This window comes from Oenanthe melanoleuca, chromosome 7 (assembly GCF_029582105.1).
Source record: "Oenanthe melanoleuca isolate GR-GAL-2019-014 chromosome 7, OMel1.0, whole genome shotgun sequence".
NCBI classification, from domain to species: domain Eukaryota; kingdom Metazoa; phylum Chordata; class Aves; order Passeriformes; family Muscicapidae; genus Oenanthe; species Oenanthe melanoleuca.
Genome location: NC_079341.1, coordinates 17155828 through 17179284, shown reverse-complemented (window position 1 = coordinate 17179284; position 23457 = coordinate 17155828). Strand labels below are relative to the sequence as shown.

Genomic DNA, 23457 nt, shown 5'->3' with positions numbered 1-23457 from the left:
GTGAAATGTCCATCTGTCAATTACTGGCAGGTTATTTAGTTTGGGGAGCTGTTGGACATTGAGAGTTTTCCTTCTGCACAGTGACTTGAAGCTATCAAGTGACTGGGAACATTAAATAAACATATAATGTTTTCTGTTTTATAGAATTCTGACAGGGGTACAATAACTTTAGCTCCCTATTTATTTTTTTAGAATTGCAATGGTGTGAAAATGCTTTCCTTCAAGCTCAGTGGGGCGAGTGACATCTGGGAAAGCTCACCTCCTGAAACCACAAAATAGAGCATTGTGTCCTTGTCTGGCAAGCTTGAGAATCCATTTGTGTTACTACTAGTGAGGAGAGTAATTGTTTTGAAGACCTTTGGACCCATGAAACTGGTCTGTAGAAGATTGTCCGCACACCTGAAACAAACACATTTTCCAAAATCACATTGTTTTGGATATCAAAAGTATTATGAAATGATGTTGCTGACAGCAGTGAGAGGGGAAGAAGTGGCAGCATTTTTAATGTTTGGATGTTTTGTCCTGATTCATTTAGCTCATGTTGTTCAGTCAGTCCATTTGGGAGTCAGGCTTCTATATCCTCAGTTATAATTGAATACCTCTATCCAATAACTGGGAAAATCAGACCCATAAGGAAAATGTACCTCAATCTTTACAGGGGAAAAGCTTTTCTGATTATCAAAGTTAAGGATAATCACACTTAAGGGTAAATATTCACTCATGATGAAATCTGTTCTGGAGAGGATGCTAAGACCATGGTCTTCAGTGGGTCATGGCAAGCAACATGTTAATTCTTTTCAGAGAGGAGCTGGAAGTATGCTAATGCTTTAGTGTTAGCTTTTCCTGGAGCTGAATTATTATTTATTTGGTCCATTCTGAATATGGAACAGCTAACTGTGGCTTTGTTGATTGTACCATTGAAATTTATTGTTAGAGTTGAAAGGTTCCTAACAAAGCTCATCTTTTTGGAGCAAAATCACACAACAAAAGTGTTCGCCAGTGCTGTGAGACTAAGGAGAGATTAGTTATGCTCAATGAGGAAATTAAAACAGAAAAAGAAGAAAGGTGATTCAGACAGCGACTTTTTGCTTCAGCTCCCAATTTTGAATCAAAACAAGTCTATTTTCCTACACCCACTTAGGATACTATTTTAGCTGGCAGCATGCTAGTATGAGTAGAGCTGGACCACTAAAGTGCTTTCAAGCATAGTAGAGGGTATAAATTATTTGGATTTTCACTTCTTTTACAGCAGTCATTTGTGAGTTCTTTTAATCCTGAATGGACAGGTGCACCATTTCATCTAAGTAACATTATTGCTTGCTGTGGATTCCACGCTTATTCTGTGCTGTCCTTTGGCACACCAAGTCTTTTTCAGTCATTAAAGAATATAGATCCTGCAGTATTTTTAAAAATCACTTCTGTTTTATAGGCAAGCAAAGGACAATGCTCCCCTGTCCTGGATCAGGATATAAGTCCTGTGTGTTGGATCATGGCCCCTTTTCTCTTCTTCACAGAATGGAAATGGACAAATTCTCAGAGCTACAGCTTGTCGGAGGGAGGCAGGAAAGGCCTGAAAGAAAACCTGAAATTGAACTCTAAAAGTGCACTTGGGTTAGTGCAAGTGTGTGAGCATGTGTACAGGAGTGCACCTTTAAAGGACCACTGCCCAAATACTTAAAAAGTATAAACTCCTCTTTTGCTCTCTGTAGATGATAGTTCTTCAGCACTTTTCTCTATGAGTGTTTTGCTAAACTCCTTTACCATTGTGCCACCAAAAAAGTTTGCATCATTTTGTAGCAGTGATTTTGCACAGCTCCTGATATAGCCCAGTCTTCCTATGCAGGGAAGCACAGCCTTCAGAATTGCTTCAATTTCTTAGCATATGCTAGAGAAAATTAGAAACCTACGTATGTATTGAGCTCTAACCATAGTAGTGTTGATAAATATTTAGCACTTGTTACAAGTATATATCACAGTTTATTTCTGACTGCAGTCTGTAGTGAAGCTGCATCTTGAAGACCACATAAAAATGTGAGAACCCTTCATTGACTTACCCAGTGATAATGTTAATAAGAGAGAAATCAATATAAATGAGCAGTAAAAATACAGAAAAATTACCAGTGCCTGTGGTGAGTCAGTTAATAAGAAAGTAAAAATGCATTAAATAATTATAGTGTTTGAAAAGTAAATATGGCATGAGAAAAATGACTCAGTAGAATATTAAACTTGCTCTCCAAGACATTGAATTATTTACTTCTTATGACCTTCTGACTTGCTTTCTGCCTTAATTATACTGTCATGTTCAGTTCTCTACTCATTTTAAACCTTTCCAAATGAAATTAAAATGCAGATTTCCAAAAGTTTGTCAGTCAAATGAGTGTCCCCAGTAACCCTGTTAGAATGTCAAAACTCTGCAGGAGCTTTGGGCAGCAGGATTATTTCGAAGTGTGATTTAATAGGCACTTTTCCCCATTGCATTTTATTAATAGTATTGTTAGAGAAATTTTTCTAAATTATAAGCTTAGAATAAATATATTATATAGTTTGTACCTCATTAATATTTTTATTTTCTAATTAGTTTTAAAAAATATTTTGCTACAGCAACTGAAAGTGCATCTTGAAAGGATGCAAGGATGCTGGACATGGCTGTGAGGGAGAGTGTCAGTACTTTAATGTTTCATGTTACTATGTAATTGAGAATGGCATCACTCATATCAGTCCAGAATCAGAATTCTTGTAGCTGGGAAGCAAAGTAGAAGATGTAACTGCACTCACTGTGCACTTACTCCCTACTCAGCTGTCAGTTTATTTGGAGCAGTTTGAATAGGTATTGTTAACCTTTTTTCAGTGAGAAACAGACACACAAATTGTCATATCCTGTTCCTTCTGAGCATACTTCATCTTCACACAAGTTAAAGGCTCAAATTATCTCAATTTATTACCTATTGTGCCTTTACTTTTTTTCTTGTTTTTTCCTTTCACTAAATGTTACTTTTGGCCTTTTAGCTATTTGTCTGTTTTTGTAATGTTGACACTTTGTCTTTAAAAAGGTCAATGAAATGTTTCTCATTTTTTCTTACTATTAATCACAAAATAACTTTCACAGAGTATTGTGTCCTAAATGCACTTTATTTGACATGGTGGCACTGTCTGATTTCCTCATGACAATGAGGCTACTGCAAAATTTATTATTTTGCCCTGTATTTCTACAGTCAGTTTAGGCTGTGTCAAAATCCCCCTCCCTTAATGGTACTGAGGTTCATCTTGGTTCATCTTGAGTTAAAATGACTTGTATAAACAAAAGGAATAACACTGGTGGTTTGTTCTGTTCGTTCGTAGTCTTCCTCACAAACGCAAAATTGGAATTGTTAATAAACACAAAGTGACATTTTTCTTTTTCTTCAACTGTTTCCAAAGAGGAACAAGGAGAAATATCCTTCTTTAGTCTCCATGGTTAATCCTCCTTGTTATTCCAAGTGTTGTATCTGTTTTTCCTCCTACAGCAACCATCTCTGTTGTGGAACTGTGATCCTTCAGAAAATTCACTGTATGAATGTGAAAAGTTTGCAAATTGTTATGCTAGTGGATGTCAGAATTTAGAAGTGTATATTGGAAAGTTATATTTGAGCACCTTGAAAGTGGTTTGTTGGAGGTCAGTTGTTCATGAATTCATACTGGGTGTAATATTTTCAATGTTTTCCTTGACACTGTGGCACCTATCATGCCCAGCCTTCCCAGGGTACAGAGCAGGAAAAAGTGGATTATGCTCTCAACAATAAAAGGCGAGTCATTCGACTGGTTCTGCAGTGGGCTGCTTTGTATGGAGATTTACTGCAAGAAGATGAAGCGGCAATGGCCTTTTTGGAGGTATAAAGGAATCATTGTATCACTGAAGTGAAAGAGGTCATTCCAAAGTGCAGAGTTTATTTCAGTTTATAACTGTTTTCTCAGGTTTGGCTGCAGACAGTAAAGGCACCACAAAAGTGTTTGAGCCATTGCCAGCCTCTGGACCTCTCAAAATAGTGCTGCAGGTCCCTTTCAAAGCACTGCATGGGTTGCTTGTGTTATAGCAGTAGCTGAATTTGCTTTTTCTGGTATTTTCTTGTGAATGGTTCAGGAGCTCTAAGGGTTGAACTGGAGGGCTGTTTATGGCTGGCTGAGGTGTGCCAGGAAGGAGCTGGAGGGCTGCCACTCTACAGAAACAAAAGTCCTTTCCATTTGAATGAAAACTGTACTGCAGCTATTGCAACTTAAGATCTTTGTCTTCAGAACCCTTGTAAATTCTTTGTGGTAGCTGCCATATCCTTGGATGTCTAAGATAAGAATGCACTGCCAATGTCATGTTAAATGATTGCAATTGCCATTCTTATTCTATATTGTGTTAATGGAACAGACCCCCATATGTTACTGCTGAACGAAAGTCCTTGTCCTAAAGAGCTTAAAACTGGATCTAAGATTTAGCAGAGGGGAATAGAGAGGGGCTTTAAGAATGGTAGACACCCCACAAGCCCACATGGGAAAGCTTTTCAAGTTTCGGAGATGATAGAAGATTAAGAACAATCACTAGTTGCAAGCACAGAGATCATTCTTTGGGATGGTTTTATGTAGATGAAACAGGAAGAGATTTGAGTAGGGTTTAAAAGTGGTTGATACCTTAGTGAATTAGAGTAGCTGAGAGTCAGTGACTCAGGAGCAAATGAAGCACTAAAGACTACAACAGCAATAAATAAAAAAAACTATCATGCTAGATTATTTGTGGATTTTTTAGTCTTTATCCTTGACAATGTGAAAATGCAGATTTTACTCAAGCAGTCAGTGGCTGCAGAGTGAGCTAAGGAGCCTCATCAGGCTTCCCTTCTGCATAGATAACTCTTGCTTTAAATCAGCTGGAGATAAACAAGTAGAAGTAATAGAGGGTTGGGCCCAGCATGTGTTCCTCTATGCAGATTATCATTCTTTATTATCATTAAGCTATCAGATGTCATCTCATAATCCTCTCTCCTGAGTACTGCTCCTTTACCCCTACAGTTATTTAAAGACTATTCTGTATCATTTACAGGAATTTTATGTATCTGTATCAGATGATACTAGAATGATTGCAGCACTAAAGGAGCAACTTCCAGAGCTAGAGAAAATTGTAAAGCAAATGTAAGCATCATTTTTGCTTCTTTCCTTCCCCTGCCCTTTTTGTCAGTAAATTGATGAAGAAGATTTATTAGTTATATCTATTAAAAAGCCATTTTGTGAATGACACTCAGTTATACAAAATTGAAAGTTTGCATGCAGGCTTATTTGAATTAATGTCTATGGCTCTCTTTTCCACATCATTCTTGCAAAGACCATACGCTCACTGAGAGATTGACAGAGCTTATTTCATGCTTACATGAACTTTGTATAATATTTTTTCTGCCTTGGTCATAGATTAACTGTGGTATCATCTAGTCTTTTCACATATAAATATGATTATATTGATATGCTCATTTGACAAGTGGTCTATGTTCTATAGGTGATTTTATACACAAAACTTCCAGGCAATATTTAATTATATATTCTATGCTTTAACCCTTTGTAGTTCTGAAGAACCTAAAGCACCACAAAAGAAGGTAAAAAAATTTATTTGTCCATTTTCTCAAGTGAAATCTTAAGCACAGCAAATTCATAAGCATCTTCTCTTTAGTAATTGTGGATATATGAGCTATATCTCAATTGTTATATTGTGAGATCGCTTTTAACATTGTCAAATTTTGCATTGCTACTCTTTTTCCTGCCATTGATAAGAGGTGTACTGTAGTTCATGTGTACCACATGTTTATTCTTGCATTAATATGAGTCTTGATGATTCATTTTCAGCACAAAGTTCTTCTGCAGCTGTTCAACACAAGTGATGACAGAGCACAGAAACGCCAGCCTATCAGGGGCAATGATGAAGGTGAGTTTCTTCTCTGCTGAGTTTTCTTGAGCCACTGACATCTATGTAAATTTATCTGTCTCAAAAAAAAAAAAAAAAAAAAAAAGTCTAAAAATAAATGAGTGTACCTACCTAGAGTTTTGAAGCCTGGCCTGAAACAAACTCCCTTTGCTTTTGCTAACCCACTGTTCTCCATTGTTGATTAGAGATGCTCCTGGTCTTTCCCTTAGTTACTTGTGCTATCAAACACTGCTTCCTCAGAGGAAGATGTAAAAACCTTTAAAATAAGGAATGAACAGGACAGGGCAGAACCAATAAGATACTGTACTGCAGATAATGGCAGTGCAATAAAGAGTGTAAGCTGAAGGTCATGTTTGAACCTCTGTCTCCCTGTGTAGTGTGAGCTAAAATGTACAGGTGTTCCTTTGCAAGGTAGGAGTGGAGCAGGTAATGTGCCATGGACCATCTATCTAGAATCTGAGAATCTAGGCACACTGCCCAAAAACTAAAATCTGCTGGTTTGCCCTATTGCTGTTGTTTGATTCTCTGAAGAGGTTAAGGTAAAATTTACAGCAGCATATGTAATTTTTAGATTATTAATAAAGTACCCTTAATGGTTTTTTTGTGGAACTTCATCACCTAAAACAGGTGCTTCTTCAATATGTTTGATATTAAAGGTTAGCTCTTGCTAATGAACAGCAGTAAAAACAAGGTAACAAAATTCAAGGTCATGTAGCTGAGAAAGCTGGTGGCATAAATCAGACCAATAGAAGAACCATGTTAAAAGCTGCAATTAATCATATATGAACAGCAGACATCCTGCCAGCTTCTGTTGTCCATAGTGGTGTTTCTAGGCCTACAAAGAGGGAATCAGTTCCTGCTGCCAGGGAAATACTACCTCTTGTGTCTGTCCTGACAGGCAGAACTGCTCTTTTCATATGGCTCCACCTTTCTCGTTCATAGGACAGGCAGCTCACTGAACACTGAAAATCCAAAATCCAAACCTCTGGAAAATCAGAGATTTCTGTACTAGAAATTGTAGAGCATCTGAGGAATGGGAAGCTATGTATTATTTATTGTTTCTTTGTCTCATTTGTGAGGAGTGGTTTCTGAAGTGACAACAATTTGTATAGTAAATTTGTATGGCTTTTTACACGTGGAGTAAACTGTGCAATGTTCTTTTCTTTAGTTCTGTTTAAGGTGTACTGCATAGACCAAACCTACACCACTATCCGTGTGCCAGTGTCATCTTCTGTGAAGGAAGTGATCAGTGCAGTAGCAGACAAGCTGGGCTCTGGAGAAGGCCTCATAATAGTAAAGATGAGTTCAGGAGGAGGTACTGTACTCACATCATCTTGAATACTCCTCAGTTACGGTGAAGCAGAATTTTTGGAGGGATTGAAGGATTAGTTCAGTCAAGGTTTATACCTATGTGTGTGTTTAGCTCTCACATAAGTCTTAATTGAGAGGCAAGTCCTTCTTCTACTGCAGGCACAGACTGCAGCTCACATGGGTTGCAGGACCAATGGAGAAGCTTGTGTATCTGCATGTTGCAGAGCACAGCTACCCTGATTTTCCTTCCCTGTTAGACTTGTATGAGCTTTTTAACAAGAGAAATAGCAGGTAAGTGTGGATAAATTCATGCTAGACTCAGGAATCAGTAGTGTCAGAAAACACTGCAGTGCAAATATTGTGGCAGTGACTGCTCTGTCTGCAAACCACTACAGAGCAACTTCGTGCCAAACACACTGACCTAGTGTTTGCAGAGGGTCAGGGATCAGAGCCCCCTCTAGGCTGTAGAAATGTGAGAGTAACTGGAAGGGTGAATTCTTCTGGAGAATTGGTGTTGCTCAAGTGCTTGGTTGAGTATGACTGTGTGGAGACACACAGAGGTAATGAGAGCTGTGTTGAAAGGCATTTTTGCAAACAGTGATGCCTGCCAGAAATGGCTCACTTCCTGAGAACTGGCACCAGGAAGCTTTACTTTTTGCAGTTGAAGCAATTTTTTATTGTCAGATTTGCTGACCACCAACATATGTTGGAAGAGACTGTTTTATAAGTTACTGCATTATCTTTTCTTTACCTGTGATATGGTGCTTTTTTAGAAATGTTGTAATGCATGTCCATCACTCCTTGAGCAGTTACTGCCTTCCAGAGCAATTTCTCTTAAGAACAGCTCTCCAAATGCTTACAGCTCAGCAGTGATTGAATGGATTCCCTAATTAGGCTAAACATTTGCAGGTAGTTTCTTGTGATAGCATCACAGGCTTCTTCACCTGTCTGTACAGTTTGGGACAGGGATTGTGGTTTCTGTAGGAGACTGGTTTGGGCTGAGTTTATCATATATCTTCACTTCAGTAAAGAGGACCTTGCTGTCTTCTATTCTGTATCTTGAACATTGGATTATTGGACAAAATTTGTTCCCAGAAGGGTGATCTGTGCAGCTGGTGTATCAATCCTGCTGTAAGTTCTCTCTCTATGTATAAATTTGTTCCATTTTCACAGAAAAAGTCGTGCTGAAGCCTCATGATGTTTCGGTGTTCACCACTCTCAGCGTTAATGGCCGGCTGTTTGCTTGCCCTCGGGATCAGTTCGATTCCTTGGTATGTATGTGTGCAGTGCTCAGGAACATCAGGGCTTTGGTTTACTTGAGCACCTGGCCCTTTTTGCAGTATTCACACTTTAGATAAAACTAATGGAAACACTGGCAACAAAGGGCTTGCCACACTGCGATAGGATGAGCCCTGAAAATAAAACAAGCTAATGTTATATATAAATATATAATATATTTGTTATATATGTCCCTAAAGCAGACCAAAAATCCATCCATCTGATCCACAGAATAGAACTTGATCCCAGTACTCTTACTGTCACACTGAGCATTAAGGAAAAGCTGAGTATTGCCACCAAGAAGTAATTCTTCATTACAGAATTATCTCCTCAAAGTCATAGAGATATATTTTCTAAGATAGTTGTTACCAATAAAACATTCTAGAGATTGGATTATAGCTGTAAATTCCTTACATTTTTTTATTTCTCATCCCCACAAAATAACTGTGTCAAAATCTGAGATAATTCCAAGTAGAACCACAGAAAATATTCCTGGTAGAAAGTCTGTTTTTTTCTTAGGTAGAATTGCTCATAAGTACTTACAGTTTATACAGTCATTCTAGCAATCTCCATGGGGTCTGCTTTTATAGAGTTTGATTTGACTGTACTTTTTGTTCCTTTTATTTCATTAAAAACAAATGTCATTGCCAAGTCATGTCAGCATGAACTCTATTACTCCTAGCCTTGTTTCAGCCTCCTGTATGCTTTTAACAAGCCACTTAGTATGTATGCCTGATTTCTTTTATGGATATGGTAAAATCTATGCTTTGCTGCTGCTTTCAATTTAGCAACCAGGGAATGCACATCCAGCATATATAGTTCCATGCAGAGATACCTCTTGTTCAGCTTATTAAATTCTGGTGTTCCCTTAAGGTTAATTAATCCTGCCAAGTAGATACCCTCATGGGGCATGCTACTGTAAAGCAGGGGTGTTGCATCAGTACAGCTGTGCTGGGTATGGCCCTGCATTGTCTGTGTACACATAGCTTTGGCAGCAAATTGTCTTGGCTTTCCATGCCTTTTCTCTGTGCTATTTACCATGTGTCAAGTACTCAGAGTGCTGCAGGGAGCTCTAAGATATAGGGCTGCAATGTGCTACTTTTCATCAACTAGACTGCATTCAATAAGAATTAGGGAAGTACATTCAGCACCTTAAAAATGGTCTTCAGCACTGCATAGCAAATTACAACCCCTTATCAGCTGCATTTTTTCAAAAAGGTATAAATGAATCAAAAAATGTTACAACCTTAGCTGTCTCCCAGTTTAATCCTTTCACATTCAGTTTCTGGCTGCTTCCTGTTCATGAGCATTTATCCACATTATATTTGGCCATTCCCATGTGAAAATTGTTCTGGGTAGATGAATTTTCAAATATGCTGTGAATTTGCATCTAAGTGCTTCTTTCCTAGCCTTGGAAAATATGTGTTTGTTATGGTAACAGCTACGTTGCGTTCATCTCCAAATGGGGGAAAAAAGATGTCTTTCAATCTGTAGGCAATTCTCTTTCCACAGATTTCCGCAAGTTAGAATTTTCTACACAAAGCTGCTGTACTTCTATTTCATATTTTATCATAAACTAAAGAAATCTTGTGTTTGTTCAAATCCTAATTCAAAGCAATCTGCAGTTATTTGTAATATTAATGGCCACCCTGGATTTTTTTTAGAGAATACTTTTCTACTCTTTTTTAAAATCATAGATGAAGCTTGTACTGTGATAATATTCGTGATTTAGTTAAGTAATTTTTAGTTAGTTTGTATGATGATGATAATTGAAAGGAAAGTTTTCCCTAGAGTGCAAAGCAAGAATTCATACAGCAGTAAAGCTCCTACACACTCTGTGTTACTGAGAAAGTGATTTGACGTAATAATCTGATCAGACTTATTTCTGTTGCTAATATATTACCCTTATATAAAATAGGATTCATTTAGTAGGCTCATTTCTTACATTGCAGCATCCAAACTGTCTGTTAATCCAGCAGGCTCCAGTGGGGTGTGCTGAGCAAGGAGCCTGTTGCCAGTTGGGTGCTCCATCCCCAGGTGTTACCAAAGCACTTCACCCTGGTATGCACAGCAGACTGCTTCAAACCCGACTGGACCTCAAGCCATGTTTAAATCTCTGTTTAATACTTCACCTGTGTGCCAAATCGTAGATCACATCTCATTTATTGGGTGGCATGGAAGTGCCTTTCAGAAATGTTTGGTACTTGGTTCTTTCTCATAAGGCTGTGTTTATATCACTTTAATCAGCCTTGCCAGAAATTTGCAATCAAAAATGGTGCATCGAATTTTTGTGCTGTCAAAGAGAAAGTGTGAGGTTTATTTCATAAGTGATCAGGAGATCCTGCAATCACTGAAGATTTCTACAGCATGCTAATTCTCATTAGAATCAGGAACATGTAAAAGTATTTGGCTTGTCCTTGGTGGCCTAGTTATTTGTGTATGTGAAAAAGGAAACATAGAACTTATTTTGGAAAGACCTGTGCTCCTAAACAAACACACATGCTTTTGTTAGCACAACGTGTATTATAGATTCAATTTTTAAAACAATGTTAAATATAACACTCTGAGAACGGTCTGGTTTATTTCCTTAGAGTGTCTCTGAAGAGCTTTCAGAATTTTCCTGACTCTCCTGTGCATACTGGATATTGATTTTGCACAGGGCTTTTCATTTCCTAGTACCTGCCTGTGGTTAAAAGCAAATTTCAGTTTTACTGCAAATTTCAGTTTTACTATTAGAAATACAATTAGGAAAGTTGTCACACTGAAAAAAAAAATATTAGAAACATAATGGAATGAAAGCACCAACTATACTATTTAGCATGTCTAAAATATTTTTATAATGTTTTCCTGTTTTTAGGCACCATTGCCAGAACAAGAAGGACCATCTGCTGGTACAGTAGGAACATTTGAATTGATGAGTTCCAAAGACTTAGCACACCAGATGACAATTTATGACTGGGAGCTCTTCAACTGTGTGCATGAGGTATGAGGATCTATCTGTTCAGCAGGTTAGAATCTATTAGAAGGTGTATAATTGTACATAGTAGGTTTTGGCATTATTTCCAAAACCTTCTCTAAACTTGATTTTCAAAAATTCTACAATAAAGCCACCTACAAGTTTTGAAATTGTAAGACATTATTAATTTTATGGGCAAAATAGAAAAATAAAGTTAGACTTCTTCTGAGCATGTGCTGCTTTTTGAATTACTTTTATTTGTTTTAAGGTATTAAGCTGTTTATATATAATCTGTAGTTACACTTTTACTATGCCTCAGCTATTTTATACTGGATTTGTAACCTGAATCCTTCTCATCTATGCAGGTAGAAATGTAAACTGCAGAGCAAGTTTCAGGCTAGATACTTACCTCATCATTCTTAGCCTCTTTCCTCTGTCCAAGAAACACAACTTAAAAAAAAATTCCAAACTGTTTTCTCTTTCCTAGCTGGAACTGATCTATCACACTTTTGGAAGGCACAATTTTAAAAAGACCACGGCAAATCTGGACCTGTTTTTAAGAAGATTCAATGAAATTCAGTTCTGGGTGATCACCGAGATTTGTCTTTGCTCTCAACTCAGCAAGCGTGTTCAGCTGTTAAAGAAATACATTAAGATAGCAGCCCAGTAAGTATCCATTCACACGGGAGCTGGAAGTGAGGTTCAGTATAGTCAGTGTGGTTTTATTTTCTCTTTTCAGACAGCCACACAGAGTAGAGGTTAAAGCATTCTGTATTTGGTAATTCTGTTCATTTTCTTATAGGACTGTATAGAACCTTGTTAATATATATTCTTTCCTGTGCTACTCTCCATTATCCTTGATCTGTGATTTCTTAGGGCCATGTTTACACATCAAATTTGTGAGAAAATATATTTTAATTCATTAGGAGAATCTTTCATTTACCCTTCCATACATTGGCAAATATTAGTACATTAATTAGTAAATATTGGTCAAGGGAGGTGTTCCTCCCCCTCTATTCAGCCCTGGTGAGGCCACATCTGGAATACTGTGCCCAGTTCTGGGCTCCTCAGCACAAGAGTGACAAGAAGCTACTGGAGAGGTTGGATAGCAGGCATTCTTTCTGTCTTCCTTTATTCCTATCCAAATTTAAACTGCAACTTTCATGCCAGAGATGTCAACCTTGACTCCCAAAAGTCAAGAGCAGGGCAGTGACTGACTTCAGAGGGAGCAGGAGTATATCCATGCCCTGCATAGGTACAGATTTTTATCATTGTTACACTCTCCCTCCCTTTCCAGCTTATGGTGTATTCATTGCTGTCTGGAAAACAGTTTGCTGAGGTTTGTAGTGTTTGTCTACACTCTGGGCATTGTAAATAGAAGCCTTTAGGCAGTTCTACCAACAGAGATGTTGTTACTTGCAATTAAACCAAGCTTTCAACTTTTTTGCTTCATTGAATGGATTTGTGCAAAGGAAGAGATTACTACTGCTGCTGTGATGCTGCCCTCGTCCCAGTTAGTAACTGCACATAGCTGAAGTGTGTGTTCACATCAAAATTGGGGATCCTCCAGCACACCTTGCTCTGCAAGTACCAGCTTCCTTCTGGCAGCTACTCTGGGCCCTGCAGTTGGATTATGGTTGGTCAAAGCTGAAGATTTTAAAAATCTGGTGGCAGGCATGCAGGATCAGTTTTATATTTAGAGCAGAGGACAGAATTTACCTCTTTAAGTTTCTAAAAATACACACATATTCCATTATGTCACTGCACAGTCCAGGAGAGGGAAGCAGCTGCCGGCCTGGCAGTCTGTGCCCAGGAGAGGGCAGTGGCACCCACACAGACGTCGGGGTCTTTCCTAATCTCAGGCATGAAACGGGAAAATGTTGAAATGTGGTCATTAAGATACAATAGTAATTTCCATAAACACTTGAAATCAAGTATCCTAAAAATTACAGTTAAATATCTCCTTAATAAACCGCCCTAGCCTGCGAGTTCCGCGGAGTCATGGGTTTAGTCTTGTGCTATTTACAACAGCCTGACAACCTCCTGTTTACTTCCATGTTTCTGGTATCACTACAATGCTAAAAATAAACAGCTAAAAGCGGCCTGCTCTGCTGGGTCCTCTTTGTCTCCTAAAAGCAGAGAAATCCGAAGCACAAGATTCTCCTCTGTCCAAACCAAGGGGGCAGGTTTAATTCCAGCCGCTGGAAAGGCGCTGGGAAGTTTTGCCAGGCTGCTGCCCTCTGTGCAGTGCTGCCATGGTAACAGCTTCTACACATGCACTAAAACAAACACAAAGTGCACCGAAGTTAGAGGGGAGAAAAAGCCCAGACCTTGAAGCAATATCTTTGAGGAAGTTTTGCCTGTGAAGATCCTTGAGGCCTAATGAGAACTTTACCCTACCTAGAAGTGCTAGACTCATTAGAAAAGTGTTCAGGGAGACCAGCTCAGTGCTGCACTATTAATCTTGGGCATGACTGGTGGTAACGAGATGCCTTGCACGTACTCATTTTCAGAGATAACTGCTACTGAGAAGCTTTTTTCAGTTCTGTGGCTTGGGGTGCAGATATCATTGCAGAAGGCACATCATTCTGTCTGCCACCCCATGCACCCTTGATGTGTGCTCCCAGTCTGTGCAGGAGGAGGAAGGCTAAGTGCTGGCTCCAAGTGCTGTGCCCATGTGCTTTCAGTTCCAGGAGCCAGTGTCGCTTTAGCATCTGCTAGAAAAGGATGTAGAGGTTACCAGGTTCATGTGTTTTCTCCAGCTATTGTAGGAACAAACTTTCAAACAAAAGGGAGAACTATATTTCCAACATTGGATTCTTCCCATATCAATTGTATAAGAAAGGCCTTCTGGGATGTGCTTGCACATACTCTTATAGATATCTGCAAATGCAGTTTGTATATATTTCCTCTTTGCAGATATATCCACAGGCTATTTAGAAGCCTTCTTGTGTATCAGTGTACTCAAAAACATTCATTCAGTTTTTGAAAATCGTTCTTTCCATACATGTGCATATGTTATAAGCCCCAGGAACCTGTGAGAAATTTCTGAAGTGTGTTTCTATAGAGAAAATGCAAATATGAATATGCTTGTGTAAGTAGCAAGAGATTTTAACCACATACACGTTTGTTTTGGAGACCAGACTCTGTCTGTGCCTTACAGGAGTCCTTTATCTGACAGAGCTTTTTATTTTAGACCGTGTAGAATTTACAGGATATCTGGGGTAGAACATCATATATCTAGATGGATTTTAAGTGGGACTTTGTCAAAGTGTATTGCTTAACAGATTCAAATTAAAAGTTGAAGATACAGTTGCAGCTTCCTACTTTGTTTGACCACTAATGCTGTGTTACTAATTATTTTACCCTGCCCTAATTTATTCCTAATCCTGTCATGGGCAGTGGACAGATATCCCTTATGGATTTACTCATGCCTAGGGAAGAGGTTATCACTGACAGCCTATCCTGTCTGCTTTTCATCTTTATTTCCCCTCAGATCCACTAATGAGGCACTCCCTGACCTGGTGCAGTAGATTAAGTTGGTGTAGCTTTAGCATTTCAGTTTATCCTTTCTACCCTTGCTCACTGTTGCTAATCTGATGTGGGAGAATTTGTATGAGGAGCTCTTCCAGAAGATCTGAGAGGGCAGCAATCTCCCAACAGAGAGATCTCTCCCAGCATATGGGGGAGATAATTTATTAACGTGCTCAGTGTTCACACGGTGCCGACACAAGTGAGGCCAAGATCTAAAGGACTCACCCAATCAATGCATCCAGGTCTGGTAAAATGGAAGTACAGAAAGAATAAAATGGTGTGGGTGATGAAGAATTGGATGATGTGGCAATTATGGAGTCAGATAGTAGGATGAGATTATTGTACTAATTTTGTCTGAAGCTAAGGATACCTCAGAGGAGCTAAAAGATTTGATGATGAATTAGAAAATGTGAGAATCATAGATTGAACCTTGTTAGAGTTTTCTTGGTAAATCACAGAATCATAGAATACTTTGGGTTGGAAGATCATTGAGTTCCAACCCCCTTGCCATGGGCAGGGACACCTTCCACTAGACCATGTTGCTTAAAGCGCCATCCAGCCTGGTCCTGATCCCTTCCAGGAACAGGGCATCCACAGCTTCTCTGGGCAAGTAGTTCTAGTGTCTCACCACCATCACAGTAAGGAATTTCTTCCTAATATCTAAACCTGTCCTCTTTCAGTTTAAAGCCATTGCCCCTTGTCCTGCCCCTCCATGCCGTTGTCATAAGTTCCTCTCCACCTTTCTTGTAGGCCCCTTCACATACTGGAGGGTGCTCTAAGACACAGCTGGACACAGCTCTGCAAGTGGAGTCTCACAAGAACAGAGCAGGACAGTCACCTCTCTTGACCTGCTTTTGATGCAGCCCAGGACACAGTTGGCTTTTGGGGCTGTAAGCACATATTACAGCTCATGTAAGATTTTTGTCCACCAGCACCCCCAAGTACTTCTACCCAGGGCTGCTCTCAATCCATTCCTCACCCAGGCTCTGCTTGTGCTTGCCCTGACTCAGGTGCAGGGCCTTGCACTTGGCCTTGTGGAATTTCAGGAGGTTCACACAATCCCACCTCTCAAGCCTGTCCAAGTCCCTCTGGATGGCATCCCTTCTCTCCAGGGTACCAGCTGCACCACACAGCTTGGTGTCATCAGCAGACCTGCTGAGGGTGCACTTGATTCCACTATCCATAACACTGACAGAGATGTTAAACTCCAGCAGTCTCAATACCAACCCCTAAGGAAAGCCACTCCCAGCTGAAGAAACTGAGGTGCTGAAATTGGATGTTTGCACATTGGAGAAAAATAAGGGATTATTTGCAAAAACCCAGTGAGACGCAGTTTTGGGAGGTTTCTTTTGATAGGCTTTGTTCTGTCTCCTCCCTTCCTATTGAGCCAGTGAGCCACTGATGCAGACCCAGCTGAGCATCAGATGCCCATCAGATTGTATCTACTCCTTCATATGGCATGTTGGATCCTCCATAGTACTCAATTACATGTTCCAGTTTTTTCCTGACTGATAGCAAAATTCTCCTTTGCATGAGAGATGGAGTGTGACCCAGAGCTCCTTTTGCCCAGCACCTCTTTAATGATGCTGGTAAAAAAAGGCAGTTCTTTTCCTAAAACATACTAGAAGTCGCAGAATCTATAAGTTATAGGAATCCTATACTGCAGGAGAGATCTCTGGCATGGGGCATCTCTAGACAACGGGTCTTCTTCTTTTAAAAAACCTCAGTGGCCCTGTAAACTGCAGTGAAGATTGCCTAAGGAGAGCTTCAAATATTCATTAGCTGTTCAGAAGCTGTCAGCAAGTTTCTTACATGTTTTACATGGTTTCTGGTATCCCTTGGGCCTGAATTGAGCCCAGTTTCAGGACTCTGTTTCTGGATGGGGAATTGCTTCAAAGACTAGAAGTCCTTGCAGAAGCTGGTACCCAGTGAAGTAGAAGGGAGGTCATTTTAGGAGGGAAGGGAAAGAAGCCTCCAGAGTGTGGTGAAGTGCTAACACATTGGTGAAGAGGTATCTGCAGGCATGCTGGCCTAAATTCAGTTACTTCTAAGCTAGATGCCTGGGTTCAGCTCTCTTAAGTCATAAGAGAGCTCAAAAGTACTGTTCTGACTGATCTATACAACTTAAATCTGGCCCTTTGTGTTTCAGCTGTAAAGAATACAAAAATTTGAATTCTTTCTTCGCTATTATTATGGGACTGAGTAATGTTGCTGTGAGTCGTCTCTCATTAACGTGGGAGGTAAGTCTTTGCTAAAATCTTATTCTAGGAAGTTTGATAAGAACTTGTGCTTTTAGTTAGCAAAAACATGAGTTGGGCCTTTATTATTGATAAAGCTAGATCTACTAATTCTACTAATTCTGACCATATGCCTTAGCTAAGCCTGGCATATTTATTAGTAAGGCAGTATACTACACCCATGGATGTGCTGAATACTCACAGGAGTTAACAAGAGTGACAACAGCAGCTCCTATTGCTGAGGTAAACTGCCCAACAGGATGAGCAAGCTAGCCAGCTAACCTCTTTGATCAGCCCATCCTCTGTGTGCCTTGACTTTACTGGTGGTTCAGTGAGATCACTCCACTGATAATTCTCTTAAATTCATCCTCTGTTTATGCATATTATTTTATGATCACAGGGACTCTGTTGCCCTGTTAAAATGTGTGTTTGTTCTAACCAGTTCTGGTTTTCTCTCTGACATGCATTTCCATGCTTACTGTCAGTTTGGTCTTCATTCTCAGAGCTTCCACCTTTCTCTGTGGCTTTGCTCTTCTGTATATGAGTGTATAAAAAAGGTGCAGTGTCCAGCACAGTGTAACAACTGAGAACATACTGGTTGTCAAAAGCAGTACAGATTTAAATGTGAGCATACTGGTTATCAAAAGCAATACAGATTTAAATGTATTTTGTTCATTAGAAATTCAGAATAATTAGCATGACTGAGGTTATTGATGCAACTGAGAGCAAAATTTGAACACCTTTAAAAGTGTGCTTTAAAACAGGAGATGAGACTAACATCCGAGAGTACACTGGTCTCATTTTCAAAAGTACATATATCATATACAAACAGTGCTACAGGCAATGATTTTCAGTTTCTCAAAATTCTCCCTTTATTTGTGGCTGCTGAGAGGAGTTGGGAGAGCTGAGACAGTACAGAACTAGAGAAGAAGGAATTGAATATATATACTGCATACAGCAATCTGAAATGGGCACCTGAGTGGGGTGGGGCACAGATCATTTGTATGTGTGGAGGATTAACTTGAAATCAAGGAAATGTTGTCACACTCGGGTTCTATAGAGCAATTGGGTTATCCAGAGAACTTCTGCAATTTGATTTTTAGCCAGATACATACAGAAAATGCTTAAAGACAGACTTACCAAGACCTGGTTTTTTTCTGTATTATCATGCATTTACATTAGTTGCATGCAGAAATTAGATATTTGCAGGTGCAAATGTCCAATTATACCACTTACTTCACAAATACCTAATCCACATGCATATGCAAACTAGGCACACAGTTGTTGACACACATCATTAAAAATTAGGCCCTTGCTGTGGCACAGTGTAAATAGCTTGCTAGGGTACACACTCCAAATGTAGAAAGTATTGCAAAAAATCATTTCTGCACTATAAAGTCTCCATTAATTTTTTATGTTATCCACTGCTAATAGTCTGAAAAATTCAGCAGATACAGAAAAATTTCTTACTAAAAATAACTGACATATTCCAATTGTACATACATATTCCAATTGTACATAAATTACAGTGATCTCTGAAACCAGTTAATGACATATCTTATAGTCTTTATAGTAAAGTATAAAGTATAAATCTGTATAACATAATATGCGTGAGAGGAAAAGAAAGTATTTAGTAGAGCCCATCTCATCTCAATCATTGCATGATCAACTGACCATTATTTATTTCTGTAGATATTGTGGACCGAAAAAATATTCATTAATTTGTACCCCAGAAAGTGATAGAGCACCTTTGCTGCTAAGCATGTCAAGAATTTCGCCAATAAATGCATCACCATGAGCAAAAAACCTCCTGGAAATACCCAGGCAAGGTTATGAATGTTTGCAAGGGCAGTTCATCATAGGTATGAATAATTAAGCTGATCTGCCCCTATGCAAGCTGTGTGTAAATTATGTTTTCAGATAGGCTAAAATCAGGAATGTCCTGAAAGCATTCACATGAATTTCCACTTATATTCTGCATTCAGGGATTGCTATATGACCCAAACAAAAATCTGAATCTAAACATCCCAAAGGACTACATTCAAGTCAGGGTTTAAATCAGGATCCAGGTTTCATGGCTGGTCCCGTCTCTATTTTTAATCTGGTTGCTAGGAAACATGTTGTATTTTAGATTAGCACATTGTTAGAAATATCTGGCAAAAAAAAAAAGAGCACTTTCCTGACTTAGGGCGTTGTAGAAGGAACTAGCATTTACAGTAAAATTACTGCACTGATCGGATTTAATTAAGGTTTGCTATTTTTGTTTTTATTAACAGAAACTCCCAAGCAAGTTCAAGAAGATCTATGCAGAGTTTGAAAGCTTAATGGTGAATAGCAATAGATCCCTTATTCTATGCACAATCTGAGATAATTCTGTTTCTGATTTGAATTCCTTGATTCAGAACATTTTATATGTCCTTGTTTGACTTTAAGAAGTTTATGATCCCATTTTAGAGCTGCTAAAACAAGTATGTATGACTAATAAATTATACTCTTAGGAACCTACTCTGAGAGAACTTATGTACCACTCAAAGTTAATCTGGGAACTCAGAAAAGCTTTATCACATGTTTTCCAATAGTACATATGGGAAATTCTATTTTTCAGCCTGGATTTTTCCAGGCAATACATTTTAGTGCTACGATATATGCAAAACTGGATCTGCAGCTGTAAGGAGGGAGGAAAAAATGTGTGGTTTCTTTTATGAAGAATGTTTTTATAATCATATCTTACCTCACTATTTGGTGTGAAAAGACGTTTATGTTTAATGGCTGTATTCTCATCATGTAACCAGTCCAGGAGAATGATAAAAGGTGTCTGAATTTACAGATGCATTTTTAAAGTCACAGGAAAAAATTATGTTTTTAATAAATGCCATGACATCTAAATGAATGCATATAGTGTCTTGATACATATAATAATACATATTGGTAATTATTTGATTTCTCTTTTTTTTTGTAAGGATCCATCAAGAAACCATAGGGCCTACAGACTAACTGTAGCTAAATTGGACCCTCCAATAATTCCTTTCATGCCACTACTTATAAAAGGTAAGCTTGGATGTTACCAGAATTATTAACTTGAAAGCTATTTGTCAAATATCTGAAGGATAAGACTAGCAGCAAGAAAAAGCAAAAATCAATCTCAGCGTGAGGTATGATCTTTTTCCATTGTGAAAAGCACAACACAGAGACAAGAAAAACTGCTTTTGTACATCTGAATAATGTGCCTCAAATTTTATTAGTCTCAGAAATGCTGCAAATTAAAATCTAAATGTTTTACATTTACAGCTGCTACAATTTTGTGAGATAAAACATTCTGCTGGTTTGTATTGCCATGATTCAGAAATGGGCTTTTATGTGTCTTATTTCTCTACAGACATGACGTTTACTCATGAGGGAAACAAGACATTCACTGACAATCTAGTAAACTTCGAAAAAATGGTATGTATGGCATATTTGAAAGAAAACTTAAAAAGACCTCTCTGTTCTCCTCTTCAAGAGTGAATTTCTCAATAGTGACTTCCAGGGCTAGAGAAAATGAAGGCAGGACCAGGACCTGGCAAAAATAGCCTGCATTGTACACAGAGCCTGGGGCCTCTGGTTTTCTGGAAAGCCTCATGGAGGTGGAGAATAAACTGCCCACTAAGCCATGCACAGCCAAAATGTTTCCTAGGAGAGGAAGCATCAGGGACAGGAAACAGAGCTGTTAGAGACACTTTAACAGCCAGTTTGGGACCAACCTGATTTTAACTGCTGTTCCTTCAAACAGGCCTGAACTGCCTCAGCCTGGCATAGCTCTGCATTGCTCCTTGGAGAATGAAAGAAGCACTGAAAAGAATTTGCACAACTTCTTATTTTCTTCTTTCCTTTGAAAAATGAAAAGAGGTGTCTGTAGCTTGATTGCTTTCATACTGGAAAGGAGAATCAATGATAAAAGGCTAGATTATGCTCAAATTTGATATAAATCCTGCACCTAAGCTGTTATTATTTCAAACACCATTGCCAAAACTCCAGGCAGGCAACTTTCCATTGCAGAAGTCTCAACTGAAACTTGAGTTTCTCAGCAGTGAGAGGACATTTTCTTGTCATAGCTAAGGCTATGTTCCTCATTAATGTGGTTAATGACACCTGTATCTGAGAACCTGCCTTAGCCAAACCCAGCTATGGCATCTGCATAGAAAACCAAACCTGACTTACTGCTCTGGCAGTAAATAGTAGACTCACAGAATCACTAAGGTTGGAAAACACCTCCAAAATCCCTGTGTCCAACTGTTAGCCCAGCACCACTGGGTTCCTCAGTAAACCTTGTCCCTGAGTGCCACATCCACACACTCTTTGAACGCTTCCAGGCATGGTGATTCCACCACTTTCCTGGGAAGCCTATTCCAAAGCCTGAAGTGAAGAAATTTTTTCTCACATCCAATCTAAACCTCCCTTGGCACAACTTGAGGCTGTTTCCTCTCAGCCATTCAGCAGCCACGCTAGTGCATATTTCCTCTGGCACCTATGTATGCTTGTTCTTAGTAGTACAGTAATCAGAACCACTCCATTCCATTGGAGTTACATAACTCCAGTTATTTCCACTGCACTGTGGAGGAGTTTGTCTGACCCTCTGAGCACTGATAACTGCAGAGGGGAAAAAAGGAGGACTTTTAGCTCTTTAAAAACCTTCACAGAAAAGTGATCATCACTTGGAGAAAATTCTCTTAGATTTTAATCTGTAGCTCCAGGACAGCTTCTGCCCTTTGGTGAAAATACCCCTTTACTAAGATGAGACATTTTGTAAGTAAATGGCAGTGCTAATGCCTGAGTAAGGGCCTGACCTCACTTTGCAATAATGGCATTCTGTAATTGCATATGCAGACTGTGTTGCCATCTCCTTCCAAAGGCCTTGAGCCTCCTACCTGCAGAAGAGGACTTCTTTTAGGACTGCCTCTTCTAATTAGATATAGATATAATACTATAGATAGTAGATATTTTAGGGAGCAAAAAGGGATCTCAGATTTGCTTGGAACACCTCCAAAGCAGAAAGGATGGCAGCTGCACTGCTATAGCCATGGCTCTGCAGTTGGCTCCAACATCTCCACCTCACTTGGCCTGTTTACATCTCCTGAGCCAGAAGAGCTGGTACATCTACTGGCCTCAGAGCTCTGTACTTCAGGCTCTTTATGCCTGATTTTGTGTAAAAGCCATTACAGAAGGGAGGAGCTCTTCTGTAAGCACTTCCCATAGACAGAAGTTCAACACAGGTTTGTCTTTTAAAATAGCTCTGCACCACTCTATACCACATTTTGGCATTCCCAAGGCCAAGAGTGAGTTTTATAGCAGCCTAAGCTGATCTATATCTAAGTTGCTGCAGGTCTTCCCTCTTTGCCCTTGTCTGCTCATTGTCTTATCTTCAAAAAAATGTTACCCCCAGAACAAGAGTTTACTAGTAGCACCCAATACTGCAAGAATATAGTACCAGTATTCTGAGTTTAAGTAATTTTCTTTAGGAGAGGAATGTGAAAATTAGTTAGTATATTTTTGATGCTGCATATTTTTCACAGAATCAGTATTATGTCTTATGTTCCTCAACTCATCAGAAAGGGAAATATTCTCCTTTTTTAGTATTCCAAGCCTTTCTTTGGTGGGTACTCTACCTAAAAGCTCACTCTGCTTTTTCTCCAGGCCTTAATACAAGTATATCTTTAGTATTTTTATTGTTCTTCACTAGCTCTTCTGCATGCTTCTATGGTGCTTTTACTGCCTCTCTCAACCCATAACTATTTCAGAGCAACCTGTATTCAAATTCCACCCACATAATTCATTCAAATCCTACTGTGGACCTGGCAGTTTTTAGCTTTTTGCATATGTCATCAGGTCAAGCAAAGAAGAAAAGCCTACTGTTAAACCTCAGTCACTGCCGCCTACTTGCGTTAGGCTTAAAACTGTCACATCCACACATAATTGCCAGATATTAAATTGTGAAGACAAGACCACTCAGCCAGATAACTCTCAGATAAATTCTCCTCTCTTTTAAGTAAGTTTAAGCCCAAGGTGTTTTTATGATTTGCTCTGCCATTTTCAGGAGAAAAGTAGAAACCAGATTTTTTCTCACAAGAATCATGTCTTGCCATTTGTTGTTTCTGTCTATTTGTTCTGCTGCATGATGTTCTATCATAAGCAGAACATCATGCAGCAGATAAGAGATTCCTTAGAGTATTGCTGGG

The 23457-nt window shown here is 39.0% G+C and overlaps 1 protein-coding gene across 6 annotated transcripts in view; it reads left to right on the top strand.

Moving 5' to 3' along the window:
* RAPGEF4 (Rap guanine nucleotide exchange factor 4) overlaps positions 1–23457 on the top strand; it is a 139902-nt gene that overhangs the window by 106773 nt on the left and 9672 nt on the right. For 4 of the 6 annotated variants that reach the window (XM_056496602.1, XM_056496605.1, XM_056496601.1 and 1 more), the window contains 12 exons: positions 3717–3867; positions 5060–5148; positions 5573–5603; positions 5851–5929; positions 7098–7244; positions 8414–8511; positions 11376–11501; positions 11962–12140; positions 17158–17248; positions 19522–19572; positions 20206–20293; positions 20622–20686. In XM_056496602.1, coding sequence (XP_056352577.1) covers positions 3717–3867; positions 5060–5148; positions 5573–5603; positions 5851–5929; positions 7098–7244; positions 8414–8511; positions 11376–11501; positions 11962–12140; positions 17158–17248; positions 19522–19572; positions 20206–20293; positions 20622–20686 — 1195 coding nt within the window. The remainder of the gene's footprint in view (positions 1–3716; positions 3868–5059; positions 5149–5572; positions 5604–5850; positions 5930–7097; positions 7245–8413; positions 8512–11375; positions 11502–11961; positions 12141–17157; positions 17249–19521; positions 19573–20205; positions 20294–20621; positions 20687–23457) is intronic. The other 2 variants (XM_056496606.1, XM_056496604.1) reach the window with 1 other exon arrangement.